At 40.2% G+C, this 17,605-nt stretch overlaps 1 protein-coding gene across 4 annotated transcripts in view; it reads right to left on the reverse strand.

Annotated features, from left to right (window-relative positions):
* Nucleotides 1-13,182, reverse strand: part of LOC130168178 (cell adhesion molecule 2-like) — a 145,656-nt gene extending 132,474 nt beyond the window's left edge. Inside the window, exon 1 of one of the 4 annotated variants that reach the window (XM_056374824.1) lies at nucleotides 12,703-13,182. In XM_056374824.1, coding sequence (XP_056230799.1) covers nucleotides 12,703-12,763 — 61 coding nt within the window. In that variant the 5' untranslated portion in view covers nucleotides 12,764-13,182. The remainder of the gene's footprint in view (nucleotides 1-12,702) is intronic. The other 3 variants (XM_056374822.1, XM_056374825.1, XM_056374823.1) reach the window with 3 other exon arrangements.
* Nucleotides 13,183-17,605: the final 4,423 nt, after the last annotated feature.

The raw sequence follows: 17,605 nt of genomic DNA on the forward strand, positions 1-17,605 counted from the left end.
TTTAGATATTCACACTACAAGGTCAGTGACCCCGTTTCAAATTAAAGACCTTATGACACATTGGTGATAATTGCCTGTTGAACAATTATACAGCAAAGCCCCTTAATGATAAAATGTAATCAAAGCATTTACTTAAAAGCCCCACATTTGTTGAAACATCAGCAGGTATACTTAACACATGCCAACTCTCAGAGAGAGAGAGTATGCAATTAATTGAATTAGCCAAACTGCACCGCGTGTATACTTTAACTAAAGTGGCCATTATAATTTAAACTCATCTACACCCTCTAATCTTTATTTTAGAGCATAGTGTATGATTATGTATAGGCTCCAGCACAGAGTTTTCTATCGTTTCAGGTGAAATCTTAATTATGATTCTGAACTGCTGCAGAAATTAGTCTGGCCCATATTGTCTCTCTTAAGAAATCTAGATCAATAAAAGCTAAATTAGTGAAAAGTTTGTTAAGTCTCCCTGCCTGCCCAGACCTCCTGCAGGCTATTGTTACCCTGCACATATGGTTGTTGTCGTCGATGTTCCAACACCGTGAACGCCAACTGGTTCACTAACTTGGCTTCTTTTTTTCTTTTTTTCTTTTTTTTTACTCACAGTCTGGTGATAAAAAATACAACACTGAATCACTTACCAATTGGACACCACTCATGTCCTGTACATGGTTAAACTCCCATGTAGAATCATTTGTGGTAGTCGGACCAAATGTTCGCTAAAGATGAGGACTGATTCAATTCACAAGGCCTGTGTGGACACAATTAGACTCCATGAGGAGATCAGCATCTTTATGTATGGGCAATGTCTGCTAGGTGACAACTCGTCTTACCTCTAAACATTTTCTCCGTCACCACCTTTTCCATATTTGTAGTGCTTATATTTACTCTAATTAAATATGTATTTTCAGTGCCAGGTCCGTTTCTGCCAACTCACACACTTGGCATAATATGATTGGTTAATGTGTCTTCCCTACATCATCTAGGGCCAATCATATGAGGCGTACAGATTTTTCCTCTGTCTTTTCTGACTTTACTGAAGACACAAACTGTGCGAAGTTAGTTCTGGCACAAACGTTCTGACCTGGTTTTCAATGACATGAATGAGTGAAATAGGTGTACAATATCACTCTGTATGGCGACTGTATGTTCTTTCTCAGAGTGGTTGTTTAACTTGCACACCTGAGGTTCATGCCTGCCAAAATAAACCAAACTGAAATAATAACGCTCAAGGGTTAGAACTTCAAACTCCAGATACGATGGGTGCGAACACACCCTCAGAATGTCACGCTCATGCAGAAGTCAGCAGGTGGTGAAACGTTTTCCAAACAGATACTACTACTAATGTAATGTGTTCTCTTTGAAGAGGAGGTCATCTGTCTTTACCAACTGTAATGCTCCGCTGAACACGGGGGTACTCACTGAAATTCGGCTTTGTGCCTCATTTCCTTACAAATCCTGAGCTTTCTTTCCTCACATCCGTAAAGTCTGTAGATGAAAAAAATCATTTAATAATTTGCCTCTTCAATTCTAAAGTCCCACCAAACCGACTGAATCTGAGATAAATCACTGAAATGACAGTGTGCTGTGTTTTCCTACATGTATTGGTTTAACCTTTATTTTAGAATTGCATTAACCTCTTTTATGTTTCTCAGTTGTAGCAGGTGAAGGAAATGGCAGATGGATCTTACATTACACTATGGCACTTCTCTCTGCTTTTTACAGTTTGTGTGCCTTCCTGCTTCACACCTTCTCTTCCTTTCCCTGTCTTGCTCTCAGCTTAGCGGCTTTAAGGCTTTTTTTTTTTTTTTTTCCAGCAAAGCATGCTCTCTGGCTCTGAGCACTGGCATCTCTTGCATCGGTATGCAGCTCCCGTTCAGACTGCTGATCCCTCTTTATGAGGACATGAGTTTCAATGCTTTTATCCCCCACCTTCACTTGCAAATATGCCTGCGTTCAGTATCTACACTCCAGCTTTATAGACCCGTGGGAAGCCTTTAAAGAGGAAGTCAATAAAAGGGTATAAACATGCATGAGCTTAAGTTTGTGCTTTTTGTGTCTTTATTCCAAAGTTAGGTTTTTGGGATGGCATCTAAACTCAAGCAGGGTTGGAGAACAAAATCATTTTCCAGTTGTTACATTGAAGCAGAAGCTGAATTTTAAATATTTCTGCTCTTGCATTGCATGTCTAAAACAGAACTTCTTTACTAGTGAGAGAAAGAAAAAAAAACACTTGCCAATGAAACTGTTGCTTGTTTATATATTAAGAACCTGGAGCGTTGATGTTAACTGCCTCTGAGTACAGCAGATACTTTAATTATAGTGGACATTATGCACTGGGCAGAGTCATTTACAAATGTTACTCTCTACCATGGTGCATATTGACTTCTGTCAGTCATTATGTATGGGCTACACAGCAAGATATGGATGTGTTTATGAAATATAGTCTTTAGTCCAGCCATATATTATGATATACAGTATGTTACTACCAAGAACAGCAGAACAGGCAAAATCTGGGAAGTAGCCATGTCTATGTGTAGGATGCTCCTTTGTTCTGACGCCAATGATAATTCAATGCAAAACATTACTCACGGATGCAGCAGGGAACTTTTCTTAAAAGCTGTCGGGAGCTGCTTCTGTAGTGCCACTGTGAAGATGCAGAGAGTCAGTTGCATGTTCTGCCTCCTTCAGACAGTGTATGCGGCAGGAATTAGTTTACTGATAACTACAAGCAAGTTTGCTCAATGAAATTGTCAAATTTAATTGCTGTAAGAAAATAAACAGGTTGGACTGGTGCAGTGTTTTTTTCTTTTTCAGAATACTCTCAGGCACATAAACAGTCACTTTATTTATATTGCAGTGATAACAACACTGGGGAAGAGAGAAAAACCAAAAGCACATGGGAAAATATCATGAAATACTGCCAGATTAGGAGATATTTTTAATTAGCCTCATCTTTGTTAAGTCTTTAAGTTGGCATGTTTTCCCTAACTTCCTGTGGCTTTCCTCACAAATTTAGAGACATAAAAGGCTGGAGTGGACCGGAGTCCGTACATCACTGAATGCTTTTGTCTGCGTGTGATGGCCTCTGTGATGGACAGGTGATGTGCCCAGCGCATCTGCCTGCATTCTGCCACATGTATGCCGAGGTCGTCTACAGCTCCTCCTCAAGACCCGGAGAGGGATTCAACGAGCTCAGTATATAAATGGTTTTCATTAGTGCTCTGATAAATGCTTACGAGCCTTTCTCACAAGTCAACAATCTGTTCTTAGCCGGTTCGTCTGTTTGTTGTTTTTTATTTATTTTCAAGGTGTTTATTTTACGTTGTGCACAAAGCATATCGAAACAGCCATAAAGTTCAAAACATTACCCAGGAATGAATAACTGCATTTGCCATGATTTGCTGCTTACAAGTCTAAGAAAATGCATGACTTATTCCAGCCAGCTATCAAATTTCCAAAGATAGTGCAACAGAGTCTCCTTTATCTGGAGCTCAGATGTCCAGCCCGACTGAAGGGACATTATGAGCTCAGCAACCCAGTGATACAAAATCCTACTGACTGTGTGAGACTGATGGAATTTCTGCACTGACACATAAAAATAGAAACATCTAAAACCTCAAAGTAGAGTGGAGACAGTCATTCAAAATGCACTTACATCTGCTGTATTACTTACATTTGAAATACAGCAGCTCATTTTTGAGGGTATTTTTTGCACACTTTATTGTGCTTTTTTAATTTCAAATGTTTGAAACTGCCATTTTTGTCCATCAATCTTCACTCAATAACCCATAATGACCATAATGCCATAATGAAAACATGTTTTTAGAATTTTTTTTCAGATTCATTAAAAATCAAAAACCTGTCATTTACAAAAGTATTCAGACTCTTTCTTAATTCAGTGCTTTGTAGAAGACCCTTTGGCACCAATTACAGCTTGGAGTCTTCCTGGGTATGTCCATAAAAGCTCTGCACACCTGGATTTGGGCAGTTTATCCCTGTCTTCCTGCCAGATCCTCTCAAGCTTCATCAGATTGGAAGGCAAAATGTTTGGAGAGACCTGAAGATGGCAGTTAACACAGATGTTCTATGGGGTTTAAGTCTGGGCTTTGGCTGGGCCAACATCAAAGTTATAATGGCTGCCAAACGGGCATCAACAAAGTTCTGAATTAAAACTCTGAATACGTTTGTAAATTGTTTTTAATTTAGTTTTTGGTTTTTTAATCAATTTTTAAGAACATTTTTTTACTTTGTCATTATGGATTATAGAGTGGAGAGTGATGGGCAAAATGGCAATTTTATCCACGTGCCATTAACAACACAATAAAGTTGGCAAAAAGGGAAGCGGTGTGAATACTTTGTGAAGCCCCTGTGTGTTTGAGGAAGTAGGTCTGCACTTCATTTTCCACCAGACGACGGAAAGCAAGGTGCTTACAATTAAAATTAGAGCTGCACTGATTACTCGTATTAGTTCATGTCACAATTAAATAATAAACATATTACAACTAATGAACTAATATCATCATAACAATCACTTAAATTTTAAAACAGCAACATTTAGCTCTTCAGCATGCAGCATCCTCTGAATACTGTTTATTAGAAAAGCACCATTTTCCAAAGCTCAACAACAGCTGCCTCCTCATTGAGGACGTTTGTTCCTTCATACTGGAGCTCTATACAAACTAAACCACAAAAAGGAACTTAACACACCATGTCAACCCCCATACCTGAATAAAATGTATACAACCCTAAACAAAGGCTGCCCGGTTTATTGTCCTGATTCCAGCTTTGTTTGCGCACCGGCAAAAGATCCTGACATAACTCAAAACAAGCCTGGTCACTTCGGGTCGGGCTGCCAGGTGTTTGGTTGCAGTGCGATACCTCAGATAGTCAATCACTCTTTTGGAAGCCTCCCAAACATGCACAGCAGAAGCAGAAAAGACATCTATTATGGCAACCACATAATGATGCTCCCAATATATCATGGTTACTATCGTGCTCTCAGCCTCTTTCACACTTATATTAATACACTTAAGTATTTTCTTAGTAGAGCACCACTCCTGTGACAATGTCTTCCACTTCTGTGGTAGCAACCTGAAAAGCTTTTAAACAGACAACAACAAAAAAAAAAAAAAAGGTGACATAACTTCTGCCTGATAAAACATCTACTCTGGGGAGAAAAAAAAATATAAAAAAATATAATATAAGAAAACAGATTACATGCTGGCTAGGTCATGGAATAGTGTATGACTGTCATTTCTGAACAAAAAATATTAACTTTGTTCATGTAGACTGCAGCAAGAGGAGAAAAGGGAGATCATCACACAGGCTAAATGAGATTCAGAGGCTCATCCATAGTCGGGCACAAAGCCCACTTCAACAGAGATGAGGGCCAAGAGAGATTGGTAAAGGTCAACACTGCAAACGGGCATAAAATGAAGTATAGGCTTCATTTCGGGCACAATACTGAAATGTAGGGAATGCATAAACCTCTCACAGAACAGACGCCTCGCGCCTTTGCATCGGCACAGCTGAATCTCATTCATCAAAACTTTGACAAGGAATGTTCTTTATTCAATCCTCTGCAGGTTCTATTAGAATAAGGTTCGAGTCAATTTTTAGGTTTTCTTTAATGTATGTGCACAGTACATATCCTAGTCTGATCAATTCTATTGATACCTTATAGTCTACTGTTCTATGTGGAGGAGCTTTAACCCTGCAGTGGTGGACTACATATTATATTTGTATCACAATAGTAGTGAAAATGCTGCAGTATTAACATACAGTATAAACACATCAGCTTTCAGTAAACAGAATAAACAAAGCCAGTCCTGGACATCCCGTTGTTTTAAATTGAATATTGTACAAAAAGAAAGTATAGCCTATGGGGCTCAGTACAATAATTTCCAAGCTTTGGCTCCCTCCAGTTTCTGCTGCAATCTGAAAAAAGTACTTATTTATTTTCCATTTCTATTATTTGTTTGACAAATACAGTGAGCTGTATTGCAGGCACAATGAGGAATGGCTGCAATAATTCACTAATATGTTTGCAGGGTTAACAGAAAGTAAATCTTTGTCATTTATAAACCTTAATGACAAGAAGTGCCAAGCGTGAGTGTCAGTTTGGTGTGTAATGGCAAACAAATTAAATGTGGAGCTGCAGCTAATTTGCCCCGGCAGGTACACCAGATACATAATGTTTAGGGGAGACCAATATATTATTTTGTCATAATTAAAGAATGTTTCTTTATCGTTATGAAATGATGTATATTATTTTAGAAAACAAACTGCCACCAGTTTTGATTTATTAACATTATTCCATTAGTTTAGTCCCCCCCCCCCCATACATTTGAGCCATGGTTTATTCAAGATGCAACACAAGAAGTGTCACTGCAGTGTTCCGAAATACATGTTCCCTGCATTACAAATCTCCAGTTATTTAACTCCAACAATCAGCCTGCATTCCCTGGTGCTTTGGATCAATATGGTTGCGAATGATAATATGAAATCCTACCCCAACTATGAAGTCAGTCTCCTGCAGGTATAAAACTCGACACATACGGCAGCTCTCCGTGTGGTGTAAATGGTGGAGCTGCTGCTACTTGATGACACGAGAAATGAAATACCTGGCTCTCCGGGTTTCAGCTTCGGCGGTGAGCCAGTCCTGTTTAGAAATATTGACTCAACTGTCTGAGATCACAGGAATACATGTAAATGCTGATTTATGGCAGATTTCCACCTTTAAAATGTGAGAACACAGGTGCCTCCTCAGGAGCCTGAGATTGATGTAAGCACACCGCTCTAACCACTTTTCAGCGTGACCAATTGTGGCATTAAACTTATCACGAGGATCTTGAGACAGGCTTCTTGGCAAGTAGAAAAATCTCTTAACCTATTTCACTCAAATACGGGTCAAAATAATCTTTAATAGTGTAATTTCCCTTACAGTCTATCAGCTTCATTGCTAAGCTTATACCCACTCAGAGAGGGCATAGCATGTAAAAGTGCCATGACAAAGAGCATGGCGGAGGGAGACTGACAGCACACGGCGTGGTTGGGGCAGCAAGCAGCTAATCTTTAAGCCCGTTCCCCACTTGTCTGAGCACATTTGCCTCTGGCTTGAGGCTTATCCCTACAGATGTATATCTGTCAACAAAAAGCAAGCAGGGCAGCAGTGGCTCTTTTGGAGCACATTTGTCCCCTTTACTGGATTATTCATTTGCAGTAGTTTACAGCACTGCTCCAGAGCCAGCACTTGGCAGCTGGGAGACGTTCTGCAGGGATAAGCTAACCCTCAGCGGTGGGGAATGGGTATCCTTGAATGTAAACCACCTTCCTCTGCCATAGCTTGCCTTCAGCTCAGCCAGCTTATTCCTCATGCATGATTATTCCAACCCACAGGAGATGCGCCCGTGCGCACGTCTCACAGGCTCCCCGTCTCTCACAATATGTGACATTTTGGGGTTCACTTTCACTTGGGTCCAATATGTATTATCATTTCAGGAGATTTTCAATACGAGCAGATGCAAGCTGAAACAGAACTCCATTTTCACATAAGAGAACTGAGAAGTGGTGCACCAACTGCCATCCTTATAGTACACTCAAAATGACAAATCGACTCTGCAGGTAGGACAGTTATTCACATCTATGTACACTCTCTGAGTTTTGTGAATGCTGTTGCTGGAATCTAATGGAATTTAATGGTAGATGTGGTGACTCCTCAGTGGATTCTGTAATAGGCCACTTGGTTTCTGCGCCCGATAGTTGATTACTTTAATCCTGATCCTCTGAAATTCCGCTGTGTTTAATTTTGTCGTCTGGTGCAAGCTGATTGAAAATTGTGACATAATACACAGAGTCATAACCATATGCACACACACCAGAGTCAAGTTCAAATACATTCCGTTTATCTTGCTTATTTGATGAAATTTCCATCCTGATGAATGCAAATGAAAAACATTTAAATAATGCAAACCACTCAATAATATGCAATATATGCGTTAATATGCATGCATGTATTGTGCATAACATGAATCTTATTTTTGAAAGAGTTTTGGATTGGAATCCCAGCACATCCTTCTTTCAAATATTGCATCCCTGAAAAAAGATGCAAATAAAAACACTGTAATATTGTCACAAGAAATGTCATCACTGAATCATAAACAACTGCTAATCACCAAATTGTTGTTACAGACATATCACTACTTTCTGAATGTATAATGCCCAAAGAATCATCAGTTTGTACAGTGTTCTTTCAAATTTAGAGTTACATGATGAGACATTTTCTCATAAGTTTTGATGATTAAGATGTTTGTGATTTAACTTTTCAATAATTACCCTATATTGTTTGGATGACAATTTATCTCATGTATTTACATGAGCTAGGCATCCTGTTCTACCGTTCACAATATGTTCACGTTTTCAAATCAATACTCACAGTAAGAGTCTTCTTCTATTGGCTTAGGCCAATATTTAAAAGAAATATCAAACATTGTACAAGACACGTTTGCATTTTTAATGACTAGCCTCATTTCCCTCCATAATCAAGGAAGAAATTTTTCATTTACATTATGAGGGAATTATTCATCCTCAACCTTGTCTCCTTTTGTTTATAGTTTTGATGTCCGTGTTTTGGATACCAGATTAATGCTGGAGAAAAAAAAAAAAAAAAAGGAGCCACTTTCATTTATTCTCCGCTTTGCCCTCATTACTGCCCCCACACGTTATGGTCAAACACACACCAATGCTCAAATGTCACCTGCAGGTTGTACTTGCCAAAATGTCTGACGAGATAAGAAAATGATGAAAGGTTCCATGCTCAAACAAAAGAAAAGTTCCCTTGGCGGTATGGGAGCTTTTTGGGCTCTGTAAGAAGGAAAGTGATGAAACACTTTAGCAGAAGGAATGTCAGCCCAAACCAGAGAAGCTGTGGCCCACAAAGAAACGCACAGATCACAAAACTCACATCACTGACACAACCAGCCCGCAGGTCTGCAAACCAACTCCGTATATAGCCGCGCCACATGGCTAATTAGCATTACTAGCCAGTCTGCCACCTTACCTGTTAATTGGCTCTGACAAACCTGTCAGGTGTCTGCATTAGCTGCGTTTGGTGAAATATGTTGCGATGACTCTGGTGTGGTGACACACCAACACGTCAGACTGACATACGTTCCCACTGATGCACATATGGGACAACAGGACCTCACACTCAGAGCAGGAGCACGAGCCAGGACGCACAGTCGAAAGGAGACAATACATGCACAGTACCTCTCCATAAGAATTCATCTATTCTGTCACTATAGCATATTAAACATTTAGGCAATGTAGCAATCCATAGCTGCGGCTATAGATAAGAGTCCAGCTATGTATTTAAGCAAAATACTATAATGTAGTCATGCTAAGAAGGATGAGTCTGCATGAAATGACACTGAGCATTATGGAGCATGAACAAAGCTGCTGAGGCTGAAGTCTTGTCTACAATATCACTGCAGTGTGTGATGTGGCGCACTGCAATTTAACTGTTGATTAGGCTGTGATCACACAGAAGATGCATGCATTATCTACACTGAGGAGGTTATGTTTGCTGTCTCATTTGTTGGTTTGTTTGTCTGTTAGCTAGCATGATATCTCGCAAACTGTGTAAAGATTTTAATTGAATTTGATGAAAGGTTAGGCCGTGGCTTAACAGGCTTAAACTTGTTAACTCTGCAAAGATAGGGAATTCTTTGAATATCTGCCACAATATACCGCTCTTACTTGAACGGAAAAAGTCCGGCACATGCATCCAATAATTGCCCATGTCTGTGTATTTAGGAACAGAACTTGATCCCAATGCAGATAAAAAAAATTCTGACCAATTTGATAACAAATATGGAGCATTGTGTAGACTTGGTAGTGGTGTGTGCTCTCTGAGGGCTTTCTAGTTTTATTGGTTTCATTCATTGTTTTGACTGCTCGCATCTTCTTCAAAGTAAGTGCTTGCATTTCTTAGACACAGACTTTTAGGGCACTACCCTGGGCGCCCCTAGCTCATGCGTCTATGGTTAAGCCACATAGCATAAATATTTCAAGTAGCCCTTGAAGTGGGCACTATCTTAGCACAGCTCTTGGACAAGATGATAAAAGTCTCTATGCCCTGTTCTCTCTGGTAGGATGTCATGGACTCAAAATCTGTAGCAAAAATTGGCTAGCTTTCTGCTGTCCATTTCTATTCTCACCACTGTTACCACTGCTGTGTTAGCCATTGATGCTAATAGTTTTAAAGCAACAAAAACATACGCTAGTCTTTGCACGTTCTGAGCTCTTGCTGTCCATGTTACAGTATTTATAGATGGACTCTTGGGCAGAAAAAAATATCGTTTTTGATCACAGCCATCTGGTACAATCAAATATTGAAAAAGGAATATAATGCAACAATGTATAATATCCTCTACAAGACATAAAGAGGGTGAAGTGGTTAAACTATGTTGTCCATTGTAAGCGTAAACCATTTTAAACCTGCAATAATGGAATCTCCGATTGAACGTTTTGCATTTCAGATTTGCATCTGACATTTAAGTATAAACAGTTTTTAAATATATATCATCAATTACTCTGTATATTTACACTTCAGGCAAACAAAAAACTTTAAATGCAGGATTCTACAAAAATTCACATTCACAGCTCTTTAACATTGTCAGCATTTACTGTCTGTTGTGTATTGCCTTAACTACAACAAAGCCCATGAATGTAACTCTTACTGGAGGTCATTTCTCAGATTCCAGGTAATGGAGTATCCCTGAATGCATCAGCAAAAGGTTTTCACAGTGGTCCCCGCCTGCAATATCAGGTCACGTGAAAACTTTAGCAATGTCACTGAAAGCTCGTGCTCATACAATATTGACATGGACTGACACTAATGGCTGCCTGGGTGATAGGAAATAAATAATAATAAAAAGATGTGATGTTTTTTTTTTCCAAAGAACAGCAAAAGATTAGAAGTTATGTAACACAATTTGTAGCTAATGGGCCCTAAATCATGCAAAATCATGCATGGATATGTAACTGACTCCACAGGGGCCACATCTTGAGGGGGCATGATGTGGCTGGATGTGGCTGGATGTGGCTGGATGTGCTGTCACATCACAGCTGGATTTACACCACCTGATGGCATCTGAAGTTGGGCAGCTCAGTGAGATGAAACAAATGTGCAGGGTGGAAACTTGCAGCAAGACTGCCAATAGCAACAGTCACTAAGGCAAAAAAAAAAATTAAAATTAAATTTGGTTTTGCAACTTACAGAGAAATGTACAAGTCAGTGTGATAAGATTTATCACCATTACCTTGCCTAACATTTGAGGTTAACTGAGCCCCGGCGTGCTTTTTCTTGAGTCTGACACTTGGACTATTAAGTATTTGACATTTGGTGGTGATGTTTCTGACAAAATCTGAGCCTGAAATAAGAGTCAGCTGATGTTCGATGTGTGATGATGCAATGTGAAAACTACATAAGCAGTCCTATAGAGACTGTGACTTGAGGTGTCCTAAAACAGAAGTAGTTCAGATTAACTCTGAGCTATATAGGAATGATGACTCTGATAGGCCATCTCTTCACTACAGTACACTGAATCAGCAGTGTCCAAAACATCTTCCTCCTGATGTCTTGTGGGACAAAATCTTATTAAGTTGGGATCGGTGGGGATTTTTTTTTTTTGTGTGTGTGTGTTTTTTGGTTTTTTTACAGCCCCCCACCCCCCACCCCCCTCCCCCGCTGTAAGCGTTATGTATCTGCGCACTGGTCGCCTACAGGGCGGTGGCTGCGCAAGCATGTCCAAGAGCGGGACAGTCTGTGGGGAGTTGGGGGAGTTGACATGAGGAAACACTGATGCCTGGCTGCAGAGAGCCGTCGCACATACAACCTTACCTGCGTCTGATCCCGGCAGCACAACTTTCATTGAGCGACTACATGGCTTGCACGGTCAGTAATGCATACCGACCCTCTTGAGGAGTGCGTCCACACACACACACACACACACACACACACACACACACACACACAAACACGCAGCACCACACACTATTCTGCCTGCACTTAAACCCAGTGCGCTAACTGGCTGTGCTGGAGACAAAAGCTCAACTCAAATGCAGTCACCTCTGCAAAAACCACCGGTTTAAAGTCATGCGTGAAATTACTTAAAAGGCCCAAAGAGACGCGACAGTATGACTTAAAAATGATCCGCTCAATGACACCGGGCTCCCAACAAACAGGACGCACGCCGCCAGCTGCCGTAACCTTTCGTGCATCCCTGTGTCAGCTTCAGGGGACATTAACTGGATGAACAGAACAAACGGGAGGCGACTATACAGGCGACTCATCTGCAGCCCGATGTCTTATCTGTCACTTAATACCAAAGGGAGGGCAACATCCAAGTTGTCTCCGATACAAAAAACTTGTGCAGCCGCATTCTGCTTTTCATTGCGCCGCACAATCAACTTCCAGGCATTCCAGCACAGTCGGCTCTGACAGCAGACAACGACAGCCGTGCTCCGGCCACAACTGCTGCGCAAACACACATCATTTGAAAGGAAAATCAACTCTCTCTGCACCGAATACTTGAACTCACATGTGACATGATCACATTTGATCTTTCCACTTAACGCAGCCACCACCTCCCCGCACACCACGCCCGTCTATATACGGCAACATCCAGCGCTCACCTTTAAAGACGCTTGCACAGAGGCTGTAAAGGATGAAGATCAAGTGCTGCTGGACAATCATATTCTTCTCTTTTCCTTCACAATTTGACGTCGACACTCCACTCGGTTAGTCTCTTGTCTTTCTCTCTCTCTTTCTCTCTCTCTCTCTCTCTCTCTCTCTCTCTCTCTCTTCTCGTCGGGATGGACTTATCCAGGTAAACGGCGCAGTTTCGGACTGACCGGAGTTACATTGATGAACTCTTGCCTTTTCCAGAGGAGTCCCTGTGTATTTTTCGCAGATCCGGGGGCAGTGATTACTGTAGTGAAGCAGGACGGCAGAGATGCTCGTCGGCAAAGTGCAGCTCCTGCCTCCCTTTATTGCCTTTCTCTTTGACTCGCTGCAGAGAGCAAGAGTCCCGCCCACGCTTTTTGACTAATGAAGACGCTTCACCAATGGAGAACACCTAGAAATAGTTCTGATCTCTGGTAAACTGTCAAAACAATTACACCGTGTGCCTGAGGGGTTACTGCCTTAACACCCATTTGGAGACAATAGGCTTCTGCAGGAATATACCGATAGTTGAGGCCCATCGTAAAAAATATCATTAAGTCTAAGATCTGTAAGGTCGGAAGGAGCCAGTGTTGGGCACCACAGACCTCCTACTAAGGCTCTAAAAAGGAAGACAAGATGCTGCTCCCTACCTCACGCGCACTGTCAGCGTGTGTCTTAACTGTGAGTGCAAAAATCACCATGCCACTGATTTAAAGTATTAAAATATGCCCACAGCTATCAGAGTTAATTTAACACTTTTAGACAGTTTGAACACACCGCCCCTGAGCCATAACAGCTTTATGAGCAGACAAACACAAGCCTGCAGTCAACACTAAACAACTCCAAATAAGTGTCAGTGCAAAAATCGACACTTATTGTCACTTTGAACATTTTTACAGCGCATGCTGAGTGTCTGTCTTGGAATCGTGGAAATGCAATAAAAAAAAGGACAGTGTGCAGTAACAAAAGAAAGACCTAGTCCATGTTGTGTGAAAAGGCGGTTGCTTTCCAAGAGGTTGTGACCTGGTGTCTGGGTGTGTGTCAGGAATCAGTGCACAGGCGCAGGGGAGGTTAATGGGCTCCTAGACATCCCTCTTCCTTCAAAGGTTCCTGCGAATGGTGCACAGAAATGAGTGTGACCATCCCTAAAGACAGAGGTGGGGGGAAGGCAGCGGCTCCAGCCAGGGATCGTTTTCTAAGCCCATCGTGAGGATTTTACACATGGTTTAACATGCTGCCGGGTGAATTTGGTTCAATTTTGCACAGTGGCCTTCCGTGCCACTCCCACTTCAAATCAAAATGCTGACCTGGCCATACCACCTGAGAAAAACGCTGTGGTGCTAAAAATATATTCCAGCCTTTTAAATCATTGGCTTTTCTCTTTCTCTCTCTCTCAGCAGGAATAAATGTAAATGACATGTGAAGCTCCACCATTCATTATCTAAACAAGCAATCAGTTGCATCACTAATTTTCATTGCCAAACAAGAAATTAATGCTGCGTTTTTCAGCACGTTTTAATCCATTACAGCTTCGAATCAGAATGGTTCAAATGGGGACCTTTAAGTCATTCACTTCTGAATGCTGATGCTGCGTTTTAGCCTTTCAACTTGGAACCATGCACATCTCTAATCCCTGTGGAGCCATTGTTTCCTTTCTGAACTGTAAACCTTGAAGGTCTGAGCGTTCTTGTGTGACATACAGTCTCTATACAACTCACTTATAATTCAGAGCAGAACCATACAAAGCTAATTACCATGAGCATGGTGGTAAAGAATCAATCCCATGTATCCTGAAGGTCAATTCTTCGTCGTTTCATTAGATCTTTGAGAGTAGAATTCCTCTCATGTGCCTTTTAAACAGCGAGAATTTATTGACCATGTGGGTTCAGCAAAAAGCAGAGGTTGCTGACATAGATCTGTAATTCAGAGGAGCACGATCCCCTTTTCATTTACCTCTGGGACTCTGCATGCTGCCTCTGTGCTTTGTATCATTTAAAATGCCCAATTGTGTCCTTTTGCCAGATTCAACCAGGTCACCAGCTGCGCTTCATACCCGAGTGTTTTTATCTTTAAATTTCATTCTAGTTTGCACTGAAAACAACATAAGATTCGTAAGTTCGAGCCTGCAAAGTGCAAAGAGAAGAATCAAAACAAAGCAAAAGACAAAAGTTTAAGCTAAGCTGAAATACATTAATATGCATTAACCTGTCACTGATAGCATTTAATCCTCCTCACTGATCGAAAAACAACTAATCCAGACACACTTGGTGCACAATCCATTTCAGAATGTGCCTGAATGACAGCAGTCGTGAAGGCTGAATGCTTTATATAAATGGTCCACTTCGGGAGATGAAGTGCTGCTCAAAGGATCACAGCATGTGCTGTAGCAATCTTTTCGTGACTCAAGCAATAAATACTGAACTACACTACATGATCCTGATTAAAAAAAAATTAAAATTTTTGATATACTGTTGCTTTTGTGTTATTGAGGCAACATGTTACATTTCAACACTTATGAAAGAGCTTCTTAACAACTGAATGACTTTGATTCCCACTTTGAATTGATAATCCTGTTACAGTGCATTGCATTGCATTCAGTGCAAGTATTCGGACCCTTTCACTTTTCTCACGTTCTTTTTTTGTTGCAACTTTATGCATCAATAATTCTGGAAGTGTCTCCCATCTCCACACCGGATCTCTGGAGCTCAGCCAGAGTGACCATCAGGTTCTTGGTCACTTCTCTTACCAAGACTCTTTAACCCCCCGATTGCTCAGTTTGGCCAGAGAGCCAGCTCTAGGTATAGTCCTGGTTGTTCCACACTTCTTCCATGTAAGAATTATGGAGGCAACTGCGCTCTTGGGAACCTTCAGTGCAGCAGAAATCTTTCATAGCCTTCCCCAGATCTGTGATTCCACACAATCCTGTCTCAAAGATGATCAAGAGAAGAGGGAGGAGCCTGAGCTAAATTTGAAGTGTCACAGTAAAGGGTCTGAATACTTATGTCAATGTGATATTTCAGTTTTTCCTTTTTAATAATACATTTGGGACAAATTTTTAAAATTCTGTTTTCATGTTGTTGTTACAGGATATTGAGTGTAGATTGAAGGGGAAAAAAAATTTAACGATTCCAGCCCTGCAACACAGCGAAATGTGAAAAAAAGTAAAGGGGCCTAAACACTTTGTAAATGTTCGCGTCTGCTTGGATGGTGAAATGTACTGCAGCCTGACTGATAATCAGCCAAATAAGAACTTATCATTGATATACTGCTATTAGCACATATTTCAGCCAAAAAGTATCAAGAACTGACAGTACAGATGTTTAACTTATATTTAAAGAAATCTGGACATGAACAGTGTTTGCCATTACATCATTTATCCAAAAGAGAGCAATTACATGTTTGTTTTTCTAAAGTGATACCAGCATAATATATATGTTGTTCACAGTTCTTTAATAAATAAATGTAAATAAAATAAATAAACAGCTCTATAAGAAAAATGTTTGATTATGTTTCTTGTTTGTGTTAAAATATGAATACTGAGTTATTGGTTATTTTAAAAATCTATTACTGGTTGACAAATCTATTATGTGAACCAATACATGGAAAGATTCTATAAGGTTTAACAAGTTCAGTATTGGATGAGTTAAACCTGAAAAAGGTCAATTCAAATTTTTTGCCTGTCTGAAAAAGATGTAGAAAAGTCACAGAAGACTTGTGCACGTAACCGACCAGTATGCACGTGTGTTGTTATGTTTCTGCTATATCATGAAAAAGCAGAGTTTAAAATGTTCAGTTTTCATACTAATGAGCTCCCACAACACTCTTAATTAATTAATTCATAAGATTCAATTAAAAGTATCACTCACACAAGCATTTCAGTTTGGTTTTTACCTTGAGGGGGTATTATGTTACAAATTACACATTGTGTTTTACACTGAGAATATAAAGACTGTGAAAGCCTAGCCAACCCACGATCCCTTTGTATTAAATAAATAATGCATGTGTTGTCGCTGAGATTACAACATTTAATCTCATTTTTCATCAGACACATTTTCAAGCACTTGTGTCTCCATCTGTTGAAAGTTGTAAGTTATTTTATTTTGAAAGAGTTCCTGGCAGATTTGACTGAGGGGGCATGAGGCTGGGTTCCAGCCCGTTTTCATGATGAGTCACAATTTATTGCAACATTTCAAAAAACTGTAAAAGATATATGCATCATATTCTACCAGAGGATGTACAGTAGCATTTGCATGTCATTTGTGGATGATACACACCTCTAATTTGCCGTTCACCTCTTATGGTCTTGATCATGCAAAAGAGGTAGCAACCAGCAGCGTGCTTAAGGAAGATACTGAATACTTTAATTAGCACTAAGCTCCTTTATCATAATGAGATAAACACTAATGTTTCTGTCCACACTTCCACAAATCACCGTCATTATTCTGCATCATGCTTCTGTGTAATGATGTGCAGTGGGTACATGTTGCAATGTGCTGTTGAAGACAAAGATTAAGGAGCATTTAGAGTTAATACCCTTTCTCTGAATGATTTCTTGTATCACTTGCATATTTGAAGAACAACACTATGTCAAAATAAAACACTAGTAGTTTTTCTATGTGCAAAAGCTGTTCTTGCTCCTGTACCACATGTAGCCTACATGGTGCCTTTTTTACCACTGAAGGTTAAAGCTCAGACTACAACAGTAGCACAGCACTTTGTATACAACTCTCCATATGAGCCGACACATACATGTTTTTTTTTTTTTCCTGTCAGAGCTCCACTGGGAAATAACACCTGCTCTCTCAAGCTTTGCAAAGCTTATTATAATGAGAGCTTTATGTTCTTGGTGCATTTCCTTATGCCTGTAAGATA

This window comes from Seriola aureovittata, chromosome 4 (assembly GCF_021018895.1).
Source record: "Seriola aureovittata isolate HTS-2021-v1 ecotype China chromosome 4, ASM2101889v1, whole genome shotgun sequence".
NCBI lineage: Eukaryota > Metazoa > Chordata > Actinopteri > Carangiformes > Carangidae > Seriola > Seriola aureovittata.